Genomic DNA, 20,741 nt, shown 5'->3' on the forward strand with positions numbered 1-20,741 from the left:
AAAGGGTCCGGGAGAGGGAGAGAGCAGGATAGATTGAAGAAGAGGAGCTATGATCAATGCCGGTGGACCATATAATTGCACCAGGAGTGGGTTAGCTGAAAACATTAGCCTTGTTTTCTGATGGATCACATCCTGGAGCCGGCTAGCCAAGCTAAACACTTCAATCTGTATTAATACGACCCACAGTCATCCGTCTACAGGAGTGGTGCTGCTAAAATTAGCTAAGGCTTTCTGCTGATAACTGAAATGCTATAATGGCATTTTAGAAAACACATTATTGACTTTCTCTAAGTACTTAAACTCCCCACCCTCCTTTGTTCTTTACTTTATAAACAGAAGTCCCTTTTAAAGTAAATTAAAATCTCCCATTGACACCAAGTGTCGAGTGGTAAAGTTCAATTTATTGCATTTTCCAAATATCCTTTTCTTCTGTCGGATAGGTGTGACGCATCGATTTGCAGACAGAGTAATGATTTTTGTCACTCACAATCTGTACAGGAGCGCACACAGTCACATACACAAAGAACTACAGCACATCAGCTCCTCAGCAGCAACAATCACTGGCACTGACCTTCCATTGAATCATTTTTTTTCACCCAAGAAGAGACACTCTTACGCCATTACAGCATCTTTTCTCACTTTCTTCTCTGAAAACTATGTAGAATGTTTCACCCCCTCCCGCTGAGGGGATGTTTTCGTAGTGTCGCTACACGACTGGCTGCTCTGTGCACCGCTATTCCAATAAACTTACTATACTTAATTGCCACACATGCATCTTCTGTGTTTCGTTCCTGCATTTATTGAATTCAGTCTGCAGTATATGCTTAAAGGCTCTGCACTGCTGCACATGGGTTTTTATTTCCACTTTCTACTATCTCTGCAAGCTGAAGATGGATCAGGGTGAGTATGTCACAAAATCACAATATAGCTTGTGGTTTTGTAATTTACCTTGCACTGAACAATTCTGCCTTCAAACTGAGTTGTTTATAAGATCTTCACAAGAAAAGTCCTTGAATTGCCTGCTATTGTGGTATTCACAACTTTCAACTAAAATTTCCAGTCGCACACAGAGTTCACGCGCCGTGACATGTTTGCTAGGACTAGTGGTCAAAAATGCTGACGTTGGAATATAGGGTCACTGGTTCGAATCCCCTTTACATCCATTGTTAAAGTTCCCTTCAACAAGGTGCTTAAACCCTAACGCTGCTCCCCAGGTGCCTTGTTTGGCTGCCAACTGCTCCAGGTGGATGAGTTAAACACAGATAACAAATTCTTCTTGTTTGTAAATATACTTGGTCAATAAAGCTGATTTAAATTTACAAAAAAAATGGAGGTAAATGGTAAGTTAACATATCGTAATTCACTAATTTGTCTGTTTTTTAATGTTCTTGCTTGCTAAACCTTCTTACCAACTTCTAGGCAACCATAGCTCCCTAGCAGTGGTGTACTCACAACTTATTGTGGATGTTGGCACTTGAATGCCAAGTATTTTGTGTGCACAACTTCCCAAAGCATAACAACAAGCTCATGAGAAAGAAAGTCCATCAAGTCATCTGTAAATACCAACACAAACCTGACAAGAGGCGTAATCAGTGACAAACTGTAGAGGAAGTTTGTAGAGGAACCACAGATTTTCAAACCTGGACGACACAAAGAACTCATGTTGTCACTAAATGTATAACAGAAATAGAAATTATTTACCTATTTATCTATGGTAGCTAGGCCATTAGCTTTTCCTTTGTGCTATATGGCTAAACAGGGTCTGTAACATGACCCAAAACTACTCTACTTCTTTCAGACGAATCCTGAAAGCATTGGGAAATCATACCACAGCAGTGTATTCTGGGAATTCAAATGCATGATGCATTAATACCAGGCTGCTTTTTTTATTAATCAAACAGTTTGTACTGGTATTCTGTGCCAGCCATATGAGCTTGAGGTTTGTACGCGTCTGTATCATTAAAACACTTAATTAGATAAATGTTGTTTTGTTAGAAAAAGTGTGGCTCCTTGATTGAGTTCACTTTTAGAAAGCCAACATCCTGACAACATCCTCGAGGCTGGGTGTTATTATAGTCCCACTGAATCTAGCAGTAGCTGCTCGGGGGCCAGTCACTTGTATGCAGTACTGGCACTTCTACATTTCCTCTTTGGTGTACCCTGAATTTTTATTGTGCACAGCAACATCTCGCAAGAGGCCCATATTCTGTGTTACCCTCTCTATATATCAGGCTGTCTGGGCGATTCCTAAACCCCCTGAATAAACTGCATTACCCAGGAGGCACTGTGTGATGCCCACCATTTCCTCTTCTTCTTGAAAGACAAATCCAACCCAACTTTCACCACACTACACACAAAAGCTAGAGTAGATAGCCTGAGGGAAAACTGGAGACAAAGCACGGTGATGAAGAGGTGCTTTGTGTGCGTGACTTGTTTAAATTAAAGGATTGTGTCAGGAATTTGCAAAACTAAAGGCACTGAGGCCTGAGTTAGAGTACATAATCTTTTTTTAAACCATTGATTGAATACATTTATGTTGTCGTTTATGTTGTTTATGCAATACTTAACATGCTGCTGCCATTGGTTATGTGTAATGAATTACAAACATTTACAATTCAACCAATTAACTTAATATACAAGTAATCCAATCACATTACCAGGCATGTTCCTGACCCACTCCATTGACCAGTGTTCCTGCCATTCACAGGTTTGTCTTGATAGCTAGTGAACTGGCTCAATTCAGCCTGGAGCAAATTTAGATCCTACTGCATTTCAATAAACGTTGACGTTGATTGGACTACATTTAGACGTATGAGGACAGGTAGCCACAGTTCTTATCAGAGTCTGGTAACGCGGCATTTGGATTTCATTATAGAGAGTGCTTCAACCAACAGCTCTGCATGCAACTAGATAGTCCTACTACCAATCAGAGCCGTTTTGTTTCAAATCCATGGCGCTCAGATGACGTGCATGACTACGTTGCTGTCAGTCTTTTGTCCATCACCACATAAAGCCCGCCCAAATGATTTGATAGGTCCAACGGATCTTTGCTGGAGCATCATCAGACTCCAGACCAACTTTCTGATGCACAAAATCTCTCTATTCTGTTCTCTTTCTTTTATAGCATGCATAAACTAGCCACGAGTAGCTAATCCATCTCATACATTAACTCATCAAACGCATCTAAACATATGGAGCAAACAGAAGAACACTACTATTAAAGTAGGTTGATGTTCCAAGACTGCATTTTCGGTTGTTTGCATCCCCTGAGCTCATCCTGACAGCTCCATTCAGTTTCAAGCTGTCGGCCCATCGTCGGTCCATTAATAAGTTTTGTTTCATGCTCTAAAAGTTTCAATTCAATAGCTGTAGGCGCACGTAAAGGATAATGTAATGCTACTAAAAACTGCGTCTAGAAAACTTCATTAAATGCCAGATAAGAGATATAACAATGCAGAACTACTTGTGCAGCAGTGTGGAGTCACTGCTGTAGATGACATCTTTATTATACGACATGGGGAGGCAGATTCACTACGGTGATTAATTACGAACAGAACACCTCCTACATACACCCCCACACACTCCATCTCTTTCTCTCTCTCTCTCTGTTCCATACGCACACATTGAGTGGCAAACTCTCTTTCATAAACATACACAACGTGAACACACACACAGCTATATTAATGGAAAGAAAGGGGCTTTATATAGCCACACACGCACCTCTGTTTTAATTAGTGTAAAGAGGAAACACACACACATACACACACTTTGCAACCGCAGCCTAGCGGCGACAAAGCTGAGTGATTGACAGGTGAATGTGCGCGCGTGTGTGGAGGCAAAATTCAAGCTGAGTGTATTTGATTTGTTCTGTTGGCAGGGTGTGTTTGGGGAGGTGTGTGTTTGTGCTTCGCTGTGTGTGTGGTCCGTCTGTGTGGGGTTCTCAGCATGATGTCTGCTTACTAACTAAATAAGTGCCTCTCGAGAGGGGGGACGGTGGGCGGAAGGTGGAGGGGTCCTCGGCAGTACAATAGGGCATGAGATGTGTGTGTGTCTGTCTGTGTGTGTGTGTTCCTTCGTACACTTATGCGTTTATCCGTGTACACACATACATAATTCCCAGAGGACTGAATAAATCCCTTTTGTAGAAAGAAAAAAAAAAACTAATGGTATCGCCAACTAAATTATTTTTGTCTTGCTTTGATGGGACCTTTGTGTGCTTCCCATTTTTCAGGGAGTCAATGAAATGTAGTGGTTTGGAGGCACTGGGCTCTGGGGAGAACACTAATGGCATGGTAGATCTGGGGCTCGTCTTCAACATAGAGGACTAAAGCATTATTTTCCGTGATGCCAAGTATCAAAGACAGCATTTTACACCATTACTATAAAGCGCGGTTTGTGCCTCTGCGGGCCATAGATGGTGTAACCTATAAACGAAGCCTACGCCGGTGTGAGCCATTAATATTTGTGCGCTCATCAGTCTGGCTCGATCTGTAAAAACGCTAGTCGGGGCTGTGTCTTCTTTGCCATTCGGGTTAATTTCTGTTTCTACTTCCTGCTTCACATTCAACAATGGCGACTGATATTTTCACCGAATACGAGTCTTGCAAATGTTTGCATCTCCGAACCTCCTCAGTTAACCTTTCCTCGATCGTTATTGATCCAAAACAACCAATTTAAAAATTGCGGAGATGGAGAAGCAGCCGGATATACTAATGCAGAAACGCGCTACTACCAAGCGGACCAATCACAGCTCTTGCGGTCTGCGTCGCCGTGACACGTAGTTACATTTCTGGGGAGGCGCACGTCAGGCTATGGCGTCAAAGTGATGCAGAAGTATAAATAGTGCATAAGTCTGGTCTCTTCCGCTATAGTGCATTCAGAGTGGAGCATCTAATGTCCAATACAGAACAAAGACAAACATTTTATCTAGACTAGGACACATTGAACGCTTTCTGGTTCCAGTAAAGTATTAAAATGCAAGCTGTTGTCTGATCCCCTTTCTAAAGATAAACTCCTCATTAACAAGTGACCAGCAGACGAGCAGTGAACAACTTGCCTGGTAGTCTGTTGCAAAGATTCTCACCCGTGCGTCTTTCTATTGCAGTTTACTTCCTGTGTTTTCCCACCTGTGTGCCTACTAGATTAGCAGTAGGGCCAACAATCTATAAATGATACACAAGTTTCTTTCCATTCCTAATGCATTTTATCCTGTAGAGACAAACAGAAAACAATGTGAAGAAGCCACAAAATCAAGTGCTCCTCCTTCTCTCTCTGCTGTTCCTGACAAACACCATCAAGAGCCATTAAGGACAAGCTACATCTGCGCCGTTTACCCAGCGGAGACGTCTCGGCAGCGTCCCGGGCGCCGGTGTTGGCCCTCGGCCCGGACGCCGACAGCCGCGCAGCTATAAAATGAGGTGAGACCTATGTGACTTCGCAGGTAAGCTGCGCGTGTTTACACTGCAGCCAAAAGCACCGCTGCAGTATTTCACACCACGGCGGCGCAGACACACTCGCAGGATGACACACAAACACAAAGAGTGGACTACACACTGCAGTCTGTCTAATCGTTCAGCTCCTTCCTTCATCAGCGGAGAATAACACCTCCAGGTTTGATATATTTCTCACTTTGTGAACACTCCTCTTCCACCTATTTGCCTAATTCTTTACTCGTTTAGTCCAAACAAGCACATTGTTGTGTTAGAAAATGTGTGATTACTTTAATGGCAGAAACTGTAAATGAACACTGCTTCCGTTCACCTTGACTCTGTTGTCTCTTCAGTCTGGCTCGGTTATCCTATATTTTCCTGTCTGTTTCCCCTTCTCTTTCCTTTCTTTTTCCCTCTCCTCCTCGTACTCTCTCCTTCCACTCCTCCGTCTCTCTTGCCTCTCTATGCAGTTTAAGTCTAAATCAGGGGATTTGGGGGTGTTAAGAGCTGAGGTGTAAAACACCGGCTGGCTCTCTGTAAGCTCCTAAGAGGAGAAAATAATCCAACACAAAGTCTTTTTCTCAACAGCAGCCCTCCTCCCCCTTAATCACCCTATTAGTTGCCTCTTCCTCTCCTCTTCCCTTCCTCTCCTCCAGTTCTTGTTTGTCACGGTTGTTTGACCAACTTTCCGAGTGTCAGTTTCCTCCCACATTAATGTCCATTTAAATCATCAGCGATGCAGCCGACTGCACAGACGACAACAATGACGAGGCATTTCTCCTGATTGCAGGACGCCTTTTGTTCAATCAACAAGCCGCGCTTCATGTTTATTGATACCGAGCATTTCCATAAATCCCGGGCCTTCCGCGGGGAAGGTGGCGGAAGGCTGGCGTCTCACCGCCAGACTCCTTTTAATATCAGGGAACAATATACGGCGCCGAGAAATGCAAAACAAATGGCAGAGGGAGAAAGGGGGGAGCCATTTAATCGTCTATCTTCCATGTAATCTCTCTGATGCATTCTCCCGTTCAACCTCCCCTAGAACTTAATAATAAACTGTTGCGCGAGGAAAAAAAGAGAACAGAAAATGTTGTTTCCTCTCACTTTCCTCCTCGGTCATCCCCCCCCCCCACCTCTCTCTGTCTCCAATGCTTTCTCTCCCTCTCTCTCATCTCTCTCATCTTCCCCTCTCTCACTTCCATCCTTCTCCCTCTCTCTCTTTTTTATATTCATAGGATTTTAAAATGTCTGTAATGGCCCTGGTAGATCAAAACACTCCTTCTCCCACTGTGTGTGTGTGTGTGTGTGTGTGAGCCCGCTTGTGTGTGTTTACGTCTGTGTGTGTGTGTGTGTGTGTGATTTGCATATCGTGGCTATGCTCTGATTGGCAAACTGGCAACGCACAGCCCAGCGGGGCATTTTTTATTAAAAGGACTTACCACACACACACACACACATACACACACACAAACACATACATAAACTTGGGAACAGCCACTGGCCTGTATCAGAACCTAATGAATAATACTAAAGAGCTAGCAGTAGGGGTTCTCCGTGTATTGTTCTGTAATGCCAAGAGCAATAAAGATTTTTATTACCATATTTTTATGGGCACCAGACATAAGCTGTTATGGAATAGTCGGATATTTTATTAGTCGTTCGGACCAGTTTTTTATAGTCCAAAAGAGAGTCGCCTTGTAATTTAACGTATTTTACTATTTAAGATGTTTAAGTATTAGCTAGGATGTTTTAATACCCCAACATTAATAATGCTTCATTAAACAGTGCAGCATTTGATCCGATCACATATCAGCTACGTGTTTGGGACGACATGAAAGGACATTCATCTGGATTCTTAAAGGATTTCAGCCGTACACATTACAAAACACTAAGTTTGTGTATTATGCGAAGCAGTCTGCTGCCTCATAAGAGCCCGATATGTGCACCGCGACTGGGACTATATAAAATAGCTATTTTTAAAGTCAGTCCACTTTATTTGGCACCGTGAGGGCACATAAAAGCAGAAATGCGCTCCCAGAACCGGGGTGAGATCAGATTAAATCATCTGGTGAGATATATTGAACAAAAACTGCCTGGGATAAACTAGTAGAAATGTGGATTTACATTTTCCCAGAGTGTGTATCATGACTGGGAGACATACTTTGGGAGACAATCTTCTCTGGTTGCAATTAAACATATCACTGCTGCAGCAAATTCACTGGGAGTCTAATGTGTGATGGAAAGTACAGTTTTGAGGTGCTTAAACTCTACTTGTATATCAGCATTTGAGTCATCTTCCAAAAACACTTTACTTGCATTTTCTCCACTGCATTTATTTAATAGTTACAGATTCAAATACTTCATGGAGAACATTTCACCTTTTGTTTATGTATTTTCTGGACATTACTTGATTAAATGTGTCTGATTTTCTCCAACTAATGAAATAAAAATGATATTTGAGTCAGAAAACAAAGCGTCTTTAAGCTTTAAGCAGTGTTAATGAATTATTTAGACGCACCAAAACGAGGGATAACTCAACACTGTCAAATCATGTAATGCATTAACAAACAATTGCTTATTTACACATTTATCAAACAGCATTCATTTGGAGTTGTGCTCCCGTTAGCTCCGTTTTGGTCTTCACCAACTGCTCAAGGAAATATCTGGCTATTTACCAACAAAAGTGAGCTTATTAGTCTCTAACTGTGTCTGTCTGCTCTGTTTGGTGCTGGACAGGTACCGAAGAGTTGATTTAACTGAGCTTTTCATCAGTTGCCTGCTACAGTTGTGAAAAGTTAAGTTTCAGCACAGATCCTATGCAGACCCTAACGCCGTAGCCTGACGTGCACCTCCCTAGAAATGTAACTACGCACCTCGGGGACACAGACCGCAAGAGCTGTGATTGGTCCGCTTGCTAGTAGCGTGTTTCCGCTTTAGTATTCCCAGCTGCTTCTCCATCGAATTGATTTTTTGGATCAATAAAGATGGAACACATTTGTACGACTCGCCTTAATCTTGGGCGAAATTTCAGCGAAAGTATCAGTCTCCATTGTTGAAAGTGAAGCAGGAAGTAGAAGCAGGATTAACACGACTGCCAAAACAAAAGACACAGCGCCGACTACCGTTAGGGTGGCGTTCTTACAGAGCGAGCCAGACTGACGAGTGCACAAGTATAAATGGCTCGCACCGGAGTAGGCTACGTACATAGGTTGTGTCTATGTCTAGTTCCGGCAGAGGTATAAACTGCTCTTAAGAATCACTCATAGAGCTGAGAAGATATTTGTATTTTGGTTAATCACTAGAAATGACTCCCTTCACATTGTACTTAGTCATTTAATCCACTATTAATACAACAATCTGGAATGATGCAGCTTTAAAATGACACATCACCAAAAAAGCTGGCATAGTGTTGTTTAAAACTGTAGGAAAATTGGACTACAGGTATTGAATTTACATAATTAAAGTACAGATTCTAGTATTAAAGGCTTTGCTGTAGGTGCTTATCTTCAATAGAGTCTTGTTGAATCAAATCCCCTAAAATAAAGTATTTTTTATTCTCACATTTTTGCCTCCACGATAGATTAATCTGTCATGTAAACATGATCCATTGCTGTAGATTACAGCATAAAACTACATAAACAAAGCAAATAAAGCATACATACTTAAATAATATAACCTTCTAAAAGGTCATATTACAGGTACTTCTAATGTTTTTACTACATAGGTTACTATTAACTGACATTTGTGATATTACTACTTTCACTATAAAGCATCTCAATACTGACCATAATTATTTTATCTAAATATTACAGACTTGGCCTTTCAACTATGACTAAGTCTCGACTGCGTGAACCCATGTCATCCGCTACATGCTACCGCTGGCACACTACGCCTATCAAATCACTGCAGCAGACAACGTGTGAAAGTGCAGGGATTGACCCCCCGGTCAACGACCACCTGGAGCCGCTGTGCGCCGAGCGCTCTGCCCTGCCCCGACTTGAACCACCGACCTCACATTTGCCGGCCGTTGCGTGACCAGACAGAAATTTTTGAATCGAAACGGGAGTCTCATCTGACCGACCTCTTGGGAAATGTCTAATTCAAATGGCGTGAAGGGAGAATAGCTTAGGAGTGAGGTGGCGGCACTCGAAGGGGCCATAACGCACAGCGTCAGCCTCTTATAGTGACAGCAGTGATCAGTGCTGATCATTGCAGCTAATCCAGTAAGCAGAGGTATAATGTTAATCCTCAGGGTAAACAGTTCATCTGAAATCCTTCTCTTTCTAGTATAAACAGCGTCAGGAAATAACCAAGTGCTCTGTGACGACTGACTCCTTTCAACCGCCGTCATGTGAGTGTGTGTCTGTGGAACAGTAAAGAGCACTATAGCAATGTATGTTTGACACTGTCAGCAGTGTTTCGGCTGCTGCAGCTTGTACATCGTCCCATATCAGAACACCACACCACCTGCTATCTCGTACCAAACATGGAAATGATCCAGGCTGTTAAAACGCTGCCACAGACTCCAGCCCAGGCTCGACCCCTCCACTCTGGGATCTCTCTCATCACCAGGCAGCTATTGCTGTGATGACACCCCACCCGGTGTCGTGCTGATGGGAGACCTCTCCTACGCTATTTATCTTTAAGTATATTTCTCCCCGAGCACCCTCTCCTCCGCCTCACCGCAGCCACTCAAGGGTAGTTTGATTCATGGGAACTGTGTTCTTTGTTTCTAGGAGATGATTTTATGATCATTTTATTATCAGCACTGAAGCTAAATCATCTGATCTCCCTCTCTGCACGGGCAATTAGTCGGCTTCATGAAAATCAAATAAATTAAAGCGTTAAAAAGCTTTGACTGAGTCACAAAGAAGCTTTGATTTCGCGTGACTGCTACTGTATTACTACTTCCCAGAAGACACACAGACGTGCTGCCTATAAATGTATAGGTACTGATATAGTGAAAGGTGGCGGCGGCGGCGTGTGTGTGTGTGTTGGTGTACGTCTGGGTGGTGAGTTGACAGGCAGCCTCAGGGAAAGAGAGGCCTGATGGGTATTATGCAAATGAAGCCAGCTGTTTGCTGCATTGGCAGACTCCTCATAACTCTCTTCTAGTTCTGCTGGAAGTGAGAAAATATTTTATCTCTCGCCTCTTCTTTATTTCCTCAGAGAAGGTTTTTCTATATACTGTAATTTTATATATACTCTTCCTGCCACATTTCACCATTTATTCCCCCGCGTCTGCCTGAGTATCCATCCGCACGGCTAGAGTAATGAATGTACAAACAGGGAAGGCTTCCTTAAGTATTTGTTGACTCCTGCGGTATGAATAAAATAAATTGTTCTGAAGCTCAGAGTTCATATCTCGCTGAAAAACAAACTAACAAAGAACCATTTTCCATGGTTGTTCCATTAAATCAGACGCTGAAAAAACTACTGGTACCCTTGCACTTTTAAAAGATAAAACACAATTTTCTCTGGGATTCTTCTGTATTCCACCCTTACAAATGAAGCCTTTATGGACAAAAATTGAGACGGGACCCATAACCTAATATTTTACGCTTTAGCCGCAACCAAGAGCTTTTTTGTAGCTTCTCATCTGGTAGTTTGCTTCTTACAGTTCTCTCACATGTGATGAGTGAGAGCTGGCCTTGTAGCATTTATCTTGACCATTCTTGGCAATTTTTTCTTTCTTATTCCCTCAGAGAACTATCTTTCAATTTATTTATTTGGCAGCACTAGAAATTCATCAATGACATGAGCAGGTCAACGTATGGCCAAGGAGATAAAAAAAAAAATGCTTATATTCTGTACAAAAGAGGCCACTGCAACAGTCTAGCAGACTATAATTTAACCAGCAGACAAAGTAATATTGGCATTTATGTCTGAGATGTTATGTTTTTGGTCTCTACCAGCCCTTGAGGAAAATACCTGGCTTGTTAGCTGCTCCAACAGCTAATCACTAACTTTGTCTGGGGTCCGATATTTGGTGATGGACAGTTAGCGTCACAAAAACAGGTGCGTGGAGACTGGATTCATGAGGGCTGTGAGATTGACAACCCATCAGCGCGGCTTTAAAACGCACTTTCGCTTTAGCAAGATGGCTAATGGCTGTCGAGACTGCAGAGAAAGTCAGCTACACGTAAACTACCTTGCCCGCGAGCTCGGCGTCGCCACAAATAACCGTTTCCAATCACAGCAGAAGGATCCGGGCGCGACGGCTTCACGAGCATTTGCCAATAAATCAGCACAGCTGCTGCCGAATTGCGCCGGCTTATCTTCTTCAAAGATGCTTAATGTAGCAAATTAATATGCAAATTAGCACATGACATCATCTGGCACCTTCCAGCAACACTTCCGACGGTTTTCCCTCTAGCATCAGCAAGAGGCACAACAACTTTAAAGTTCAGCCCACCAGAACTAAAAATTAAAAATATTCCAGCGTTCGCAGGTGATGATCACACCATTTGCACTTGCATAAGTATAACATATTTTTCGAAAGCTGTAAAAATGACTTTGAGTTTGACTTATGAAATTCCAGCACAAGTGTCAACCATCCTTGGAGCAAAACGACGAGGGGAAACTTTTGGAATATCCCTCCAGCTCACTATGTAAATGTGATTTTCAAATAATAAAAGTGTGTATTTTACATTACATCATCTTCCGTCTTGCCATTTGCACAGAATTATTGTCTTGATGTAGACAGTTTAGACAGTTTCCCCCGCTCCATGTTGAGAGGAGCATCAACCCCCACATAACATGTTCAGCAGCGCAGCGTATCCCAGCTAAGTGTTTTCCACTGAACAGAAACCAGCTCCTGCTGAAACTTAAAGAACTTTGACAGACTGTAGTTGAGAGGGAAAGCAGCGGGGATGTTGTTGACAAGAAGTCCATGTAAAAGCCAGACTGACATCCACTTTTATAAATGTACATTCCCAGGTTCCTTTTATCAAGCAATTGTGTTACATAAAGACAGAATCTTTTCATCCAGAAAAAAGGGCATAAATGAACGCTGTCTCCGAGAGCAGAATAGACTCGGTCGGCGTTAGCCCCACGGTGATTACTGACTGGAGGTCTTAGTCTACCCTGCTTCTTATTTACCGCTACATTAGTGGCGAGGCGCCGTGTGCACCTCTACGCGCGCCCGGCGGAAACACCACAGCAGGCCTTCAAATCAGTGTGAAATTACATCAGCTCTATACTTTGAACTACATGTAAATGAAACTTGTCACAGTACTGTTGAAAATGTCACCTGTCACCTCCATGTTTACGTTCTGGCGGCCTCGCTGGCGGGGGCCTCGCCGAATGCGCTCGTATATCCGCTTGACTTGAATGTTGTTTATCTGAATGAGAATGCAGCAAGTGAATGTCACTGGAAGCATCCTCACAGGTTGACCTCATGTTACCGTAAAGCGTAAATGCTTCGTCTGGCATTTGAGGAGAAAAGATGAGTCATTTTTATGTAACAATACATCATCTGACATTGACTGGAGAGATGATGAATTAAAATCATTTTAAAGATTTATATTTATACTATATTTTATCTGCATTTCAAAGGACAATACTTTTATATTAATTTCTCAAGAAGCCATGTCAATTAAAACATTAACTATGGATCAAATATTTGGTTCAGTATCATTCGTTCTCAACAACGAGATGTCTTCAGCTACAAAGGTCTAATTGCACAGTAACCATCCAACTACAAGCTAGCTGGTGAACACTGTGGGTTATTTAGTAAATGCATTTAAAACCCCTCTCGCCCGATGACAGCTGGGATAGGCTCCAGCCCCCGCCCCCCCATGACCCTTCACAGGACAAGTGGTTACAGAAGATGAATGAATGAATGAAATGAATGCATTTAAAGCCCCAGATACTGTATGTCCTTCAGGAGTCAGTGGAGATCAACAAAGGCGAGAAAGGTCTGTCGGGGCCCCGGGCAAAAATCTTCACCTTAGACTAGACACACTGCTCTGTTAGCTAAGTTATCTAATGTAAGAAAGAATAAACTAAATAAGTCAGTGCAGTGATGCGAGTGCTCCAGACTCAATGGGGAATAGCACTAGCGTATCATAACAAAATATTGGTGAAATGAACAAGTTTCGCGGCAGATAATGAGTTATTTAGAAGCTGCGTTTCGGTGCCCCAATCACTCCCACTATATGGAAATACACTGATCTAATTATTGTCCGAACGACTCCAAATGACACCAAAGTTATATGGGTGAGTAAATGACTGTATTTTATGCCAGAAATAAGGTCCAGGTTGTAAAAAACGGTAATTCCACTTTAAGGCTAAACGAGCAGCATTCATTTAACTATTTAGTATTACTGTTAATCATCTGCTCGTTTACTTACTGCCTTACTCTTGATTTCCTTTCTCCCCTTCCTTTTCCTTTTACTCCCAGAGGAATAACTTTCTTCATTTTGAACTGAGTGCTGTTGACATACTTACCTACTTTAAAGAGACCTGCACACGACATGTAACGGGGCTGAATGCGCGGTGTGTGTCGGGTGGGGGGGGGGGGGGCCCTTAGGGAGGTCTCCTACTGTCAGTGAAAACTTAGCTCGTTGCCACCGCTGTAGTTTAAAGTTTGTCAGCGCTTGTGGGCCCCCCTGCTGTCCTGGTGCCCCGAGCGGTTGACTGCCTCGCCTGTTGACAAGCTGACAGGCTAACAGCGGAGGAAAGAATGGATGTGATAGATGGAGCACACTTTCCTACACCAGGCATTTGGTGACTTTCAGTAAAAACTACACAAAATCAGATCAGCTTGAAGTGCCTTACATTTAATAAATAATAAGTAAAAAATATTTAGATTTACCTTTATTGCTCATTTAACTAATGTAATGTGTAGCTTGTGTAGTAACTTTATACCATATTTGGTAACTTCCGCACAGATTTTAAATTGCGTCCCATAGACTGTATATAAAGATGGAGGTGGAACTGCTCCTCAAAAGTGAAGCCAAAGCAAGTAGAGCTCCCCCTGGTGGCTGGCTGCAGTATAGGTCATAAGCTCCACCTCCTACATGTTAGTGTCATGTTTTAGTTTGGCCCAAGTCTCGTCCACTAAGTACGTGTCAATTTTTTTTTCCAAGGATGATTTCTGTTATTTTAGATAGTTAATATAATACTGATGCATGTTTGTCTATATCTGAGAATTTCATTTTAGCTATTTGAAGCTGTAGAAACAGGATGTGACATCATGATCACTACAAGTTGTCATGCCAACCATTCCATGAAGCGGTCCCAGAGGAATGTAAGATTGGAAAAAATAAACAAATGAATAAGTCTCTGTAACTGTTGGAGGTAGAGCAGAGCGCAGTATTAATCAAAACGAAAACGCGCGTGAGTCTAGAGGAAGTGTGGGCGGGTCATCGATATCGCGACTCCCCGTGGCTCCTCCACTCTCGTACTGTACTGCGCTGACTCTGGCTCCAAAGTCGCAAGATGGCGCTGCTTGTATCCCTGGGAAACTAGTGTCAGTTTGGCTAATGCAAGGAAGTGGGGATGCATTGTCCATATTTCTATACAGTCTATGCTGCGTCCCTGTGCCTCTCAGTGGGGTCGAGAAGAATGTGGTTTTCATTTAGACAATCAGCGAACATTCTCAGGTCAACTGTGGTCTGCTAAGTCCACCTCCGCATGAACGCTGAGAGTAACTGCTTTAATAGGTACCACGATGAAGTGGCTTAATGTTGTATAATGGGGCCCTGTGATAGACTGGAGACCTGTCCAGGCTCCAGCCACCACGCAACCCTTCACAGGACAAGCGGTAACAGAAGATGAATGAATGAATGAATGGTCTAATGGGATAATGTGTATGTTGACAAGTGCCTGAATCAGCACTTACGTTCTAATGGTCTAAAATTTTGCATTTCTTTAACCCCGTAGGGGCAAGTGAATAAAATGAAAAATTTAGTAAAAATGTCTTCTTACACCCTACAATAACTCTAGGGTTTAAATTGGTGTTGAGTGTCCTATAAAGGGTTAAACATAACGATAATATACATAAATACAATAATATCTCAAACTGGACCGATCCAAAGTAATAATGCCATGACCCACTTTGAACTTCTGACAGCAACTTAATTTTTGAGTGTGTGTGTGTCCAGGACTAGATTTAAACTACTGTAACTGTCAGGAAAAGATCAATAGTGTTATCAGTCTTTCCTTCTTTCTGTCTCTGCCTGCATCTATCTCTCTCTCGCGCACACACACACAGGAATAAAGGGCTCTGATCAATAATTGCAAAGTGCTAACAGAAAGCTTCCACAGCAGTTTAAAAGCTTATTGTGCACACACACACACACGGACACGCAAGCACTCGCAAAACACTCCGAACTGTGAGCTAAGTATTGAGTATTTCCAACACATTCACAGCACCTGGACTAATTTGAAACCCGTTACAGGGAAAATCAATCGTGTTGATTCACTCCTCACAGGGATCTCTTTTATCGGCTTTGCATTGCGCGCGGCGTATAAGAACGGACACTGTCACTGTACGGTGTGCACAGGTTCGCTAATCATAAGGTAAAAGGTGGACGTCTTTCCTCTTCACTCATTCACATTCTGCTTCAGTCCCCCCAGGTCTTGCTGCTGTTTGCTGTTTGAGCATCCAGTAACTCATCTAACCAGAACAAATACGGCCTCGATAAGGCGCTGTAATCAGTCCCTCATTGTCTTCCTCCATCCCCTCCTTCCTCCGTCCTCCCCATCCTGCTTTTGTCACCACCGGTGTCCCCTCTTCGCCTCTCATATCCCTGCCTTCCTCCCCCTAAGCCTGCATCAAGTTTACCTTCCAATAAAGTCGTCACAATAAGTATGAGAGGAGTGAAAACTAAACGGTAAGGAGGCGATAACGGAGCATCCGCGGATGTGTGGGTGAATAAACGCAAAGTCAAAGGAACCACTCATGGCCATGAATGTACTCCCCCCCTCTCTCTCTCTCTCTCTCTCCCTCTCTCTCTCGTTCATCCTCCATAAGAAAGTGTTGAAAGTATATTTTAATTCCCTCCTTCTCTCCCCTGTCTCCCCCTGCTTTCTCCTTCTAGATGCCATATGCTCAAAGCTCCATCTCGGGCTCATTTGCAGCGCCGCACACACACACACACACACACACACACCGAAACACACACACACACACACACACACACAGGCTCTATCAAAGCACAGGAACAGCTGGCTTGCTCGATATGGATGACTACTCGCCTGTCAACTAGTTTCACACAGCACACGCACACATCATCATCATCATCAAGCCTGGTGTTTCTTGCTCTTTTAAGAAGGAAAGAGTTACATAGATAGATAGATAGATAGATAGATAGATAGATAGATGGAGGGCAGGTCCGAGAGAGAGAGAAAAGGGAGTGAGACACGGAAGTGGAGGAGTTTGATATTCGATGTTGTCAGGCTCGTTTGAAATGGCGACGGAACATGTGAATTTTCACCGTGGTATTATTTAATCCAGCGTAGTGGAATTAAATCACTACTGCAAACACGCACGCATGATATCAGAAGCAAAATGACAGCATGTGTCACTGTTAACCGTCTCCGCCAGATGCTCATGAATAATTGTACGTGTTACGCTAGGAAGGGTCCGTTTGATTGAACACTACATAAGTAACACTACAGTGAAATGGACGGTCATTAAGGTAATAGTCTGTTCTACAAATATTCAAAATATAAATTAGGCCTTACGTTTATGACATTTGATTAAAGCATATTTTTTTAGCTGTAACATGTGAATAGATTAGAAGCTAACACTAAGTATGAATGCCTGATTAACATATTTATAAAACAAGTTGTTTATGCCCAATCAAACTGGTGCTTTATATACTAAGTGATCATTTGAACGGAATTAAATCTTATTTTCTCTACTTCTTAAGAGAATGGGATTCTACATGAGTGCCCATGTTAGAATCAGTTTTATGATTTGAATAAGTGCTGGGGCTCATTTGGGAAAACATGGTGTCACATACTCCCATGCACAAAAAGAGATTCAATTTAATCAACATTTTTATATATATATATATATATCAGGGTCTGATGACAGCTAATTGCTGAATGTCAGCCAGAGTTTTCAACTGCTGAACCTGTTAAAAGCAGAAATTATAAGACTTCTCCAAGAAAACAGCAGCTTGGTTTGATGTGAGGGGTGGGATCATTGAAAAAGCTGTCTACTGCTAAATTATGAGGTGGAATATACACTGTAAAAAATTGCTGTGTTTTACAACATGTTTTTGCTTTGGTTTGTGGTGTCTTTGATTATAGTTTGTAAATCAAAATATGAAAAAATTGCGTTTAAGTCGTTATGAAAAGAACTAACAATGGCTTTGTGAACAGATGGCATGTTATTCGTCATCAAATTGAAACCAATGTTCTCTTTTACTGTGTTACAGAATTCAGCTTTTACTTTCTTTTTAATTACTTTTTAGCACAATATGGATAAAAAGTCACCGTGATTGTTCTCTTACCTCCCCCGTGTGGCTGAGGCTCAGCTTTGGCAGCTTATTCTTCACATTCCCAGAGTTTCCTCCAAAAGGCTGGCTGTTGTTAAACCCCTCTGTGGCCACTAGAGGGGGTTTAAGCTGGGGGGAGTCACTTGGCGCCTGGTCCTGGCCATCCATTGGTCGAACATACGCCGTGGGCTTCTGCTGCACGGCCATCGGCTTCCCTGATAGGCTGCCTGGCGGGAAGGTGGGCGTGGTCAGTCCGGATGTGGGAGTGGTCAGACCAGGGGTGGGCGTTGTCAGGACGGACGTGGACGCCAGCGGGGAGGAGGACGTAGAGAGGTGAGAACCTGTCTCATTTTCAAATGGGGAGGATTTAAAATGTCCCCCGTTTTCTGTGTTAGTGGAAGACTTAAAGTGGCCAGCGTCCAAGGTAGAAGCTCGAAAATTGCCTCCATCTTTTTAAAGAGAAGACGAGAAGAGAAAAAAAAAGACAGCAAAAAGTCAAAACTAACCAGAGACACACCTGCTAACAGTAAAATACTGCTCAGCCCTTTGCTATCAAAACCTGATGAAGGTTGAAAGCCAAAAAAATCCCTCTTCCAGATGGATGTAGCCAATCGCAATCAAAGCAAATTATGTGTTTTGAAATCAACTAGCAAGATGTTCTCATCGGTTGCAGATGTTAATTTTCATAAATTTCACCCAAAAGGTGATAGAGTCTGTTTTTTTTTTTCTCTGAAATTATTTATCCTGGCTGAAAGCAATTGCGAAGAAACAGATTATTCATGAATATCCGAATGTGTTCGTATCAAAAGTCTACTTTTTGTAGACTGACAACCAAACACATTGAGTTATTCTCCACTATTAAAGGAAGAAGTGGACGCCAGCTTAGTTTAGCATAAAAAAACTGATCTGTTCATTTAGACATGCTAGAGAGCAAAATTTCTTAAACTTCAGATTGATCCAGGTTACCCCCTACTTCAAGTTATCCATTTATGTTGAGCTAATCCCCTGGTGGCTCTTGTTTCATACTTAGACATGAGGACTCTTCCAATTTAGCAAGGAAACAAATTAGAGTATTGTTCCAAACTTCTTCTAAGGCCTTTGCGACTTACCTGGGAGGGGATGTGTTTTGGGTGGGTGGGAAGAGTGCCTCCTAGAAGTAGAGGAGGATGAAGATGTAGAGGAGGAAGAAGGGCTTGAATCTTCTTTTAGGCCAAGTTCATCTTTCAGTGAGCTGAACAGCTCTTCGTGCCTTTGCATTTGCTGTTCCTCTAATAAAGACAGTTTCCCTCTGTTGCTTGTGGCCGCTGCCGTGACCTGCCCCTGGCCGTTCTGTCCTAGCCCCAGGACAAGGCCCGTCGCCTGGGTGCTCTGTCCGTGGCCTCCCCTCGACCAGTCCATGGAGCTCCGTGACTTTTTCGAATTTTGATGCGGGATTGTCGTTGCGCTCGATGAGGGTGTGGTCGAAGCTGGTGGCTGCATGGAAGAGGAAGATGAAGAAGGTGCATTCGCCGTCCTCTTGTCCCCAGCTCCCTCTGGTCCTGCTCCTCCTCCTCCTCCTCCGCCGCCCGCTCCTGCTCTCAAGGCGTCGTTGAAAAGCTGGGACTCCATGGAGGGTCTTTCCGTGGTTGAAGTGGTCGGGGTTTGCTGCAGGTTGTTGTTGGCAGTGCTGCCTTTGGGGATTCCCACTAAGTGGCTCTGGTTGGTATGGCTGGTTAACAGGTCTTTCATTTCCTCGTAGGAGCCCAGCGTGTTCTGGACACGACTGGCCAACGCATCACCTTTATTAGTCTGACAGGAGAGAAGGGAAGAGACAGAGGGGAGGGAATAAAAAGAAGAGCATTAATTAAGTCCTCCATTTTCCCATTTCTTCAGGCTTGATGAAAAGCCCTCTTTACTCATCTGGAAAGGAATAGTGAGAGATGGATAGGGTGACCACTGACCAGGCATCAGGAGGAGATGATTAATTAAACACATGCCACACTTAAGAGGGTCCAGACCAGGCTGGAGCAGTAAAATTAATGGGGCAGGAATCATTATTAGCCTGACCCCACATTCTCAAGCAATCATGGCTTGGAAGACACTGCAGGATTTACTGATATATGACGGTATAGCACCTTTAGGTATATGCGGTAATGCAGGGACGTTCCTCAGAATAGCTCAACAGTACCCTTTGTGTCAGTCATTGACAGATTCCTCAGTGATGAAACTACGTGATTGGATGGTTTTGCATTTTTTTAAAGGACAAGGGCGATCAGCAGCGGTTTCTATATTTGGTGTCAGACCCTTGCGGAACGCCGCGAAAGAGGAGAAAAGGAGCGAAGGCCAGTGGATTTCTTTCTCTGCTGACATTTCTTTTCCACCTGAGCGACAAACTGTGAAGAAAATATTAATCATGGACCAGGACTGAATTATGCGAGATCTACAGCCCATAATTTAAGCGTGACATTTCATCAGGACTTACAGACAAATGACGAACAATGGAAACACTGAGCAAGATCGACGCGAAATGTGGCCCTGAAATTTCCCCAATTACATCAGCCGTGTGGTTTGGTCAATAGATTTCCTCGGCCATGAAGGCAAAGGTAGTTGACAGCATGTACTCGGCTAATCACTCCTTTCGCTAACGTGGACGGATGGTGTCAAATAAACGTAAATGAACAGGAAGCTTTATATAATTTTCAAGGCAGGTTGAAATAGCCTGTATATTATGAGCTTAATTAATTGATAAATAATTCATTTTAAAGCAGAGTGACTGAACCGTAAATTACACGTAGTAAGAGTGGCTAAACTGAAAGTCCATGAGAGAAAAAAGCACAAAAATCTGTCCATTAATCTTCACGATTCTTCGAGATGTGTT

At 42.9% G+C, this 20,741-nt stretch overlaps 1 protein-coding gene across 1 annotated transcript in view; it reads right to left on the reverse strand.

Moving 5' to 3' along the window:
- aff2 (AF4/FMR2 family, member 2) overlaps window positions 1-20,741 on the reverse strand; it is a gene marked incomplete at its 5' end in the record, with an annotated part of 162,671 nt that overhangs the window by 86,336 nt on the left and 55,594 nt on the right. The window contains 2 exons of the mRNA XM_084549763.1: window positions 17,900-18,333; window positions 18,994-19,672. Coding sequence (XP_084405889.1) covers window positions 17,900-18,333; window positions 18,994-19,672 — 1,113 coding nt within the window. The remainder of the gene's footprint in view (window positions 1-17,899; window positions 18,334-18,993; window positions 19,673-20,741) is intronic.

Source organism: Chelon labrosus, assembly GCF_963514085.1.
Source record: "Chelon labrosus genome assembly, chromosome: 8".
NCBI classification, from domain to species: Eukaryota; Metazoa; Chordata; class Actinopteri; order Mugiliformes; family Mugilidae; genus Chelon; species Chelon labrosus.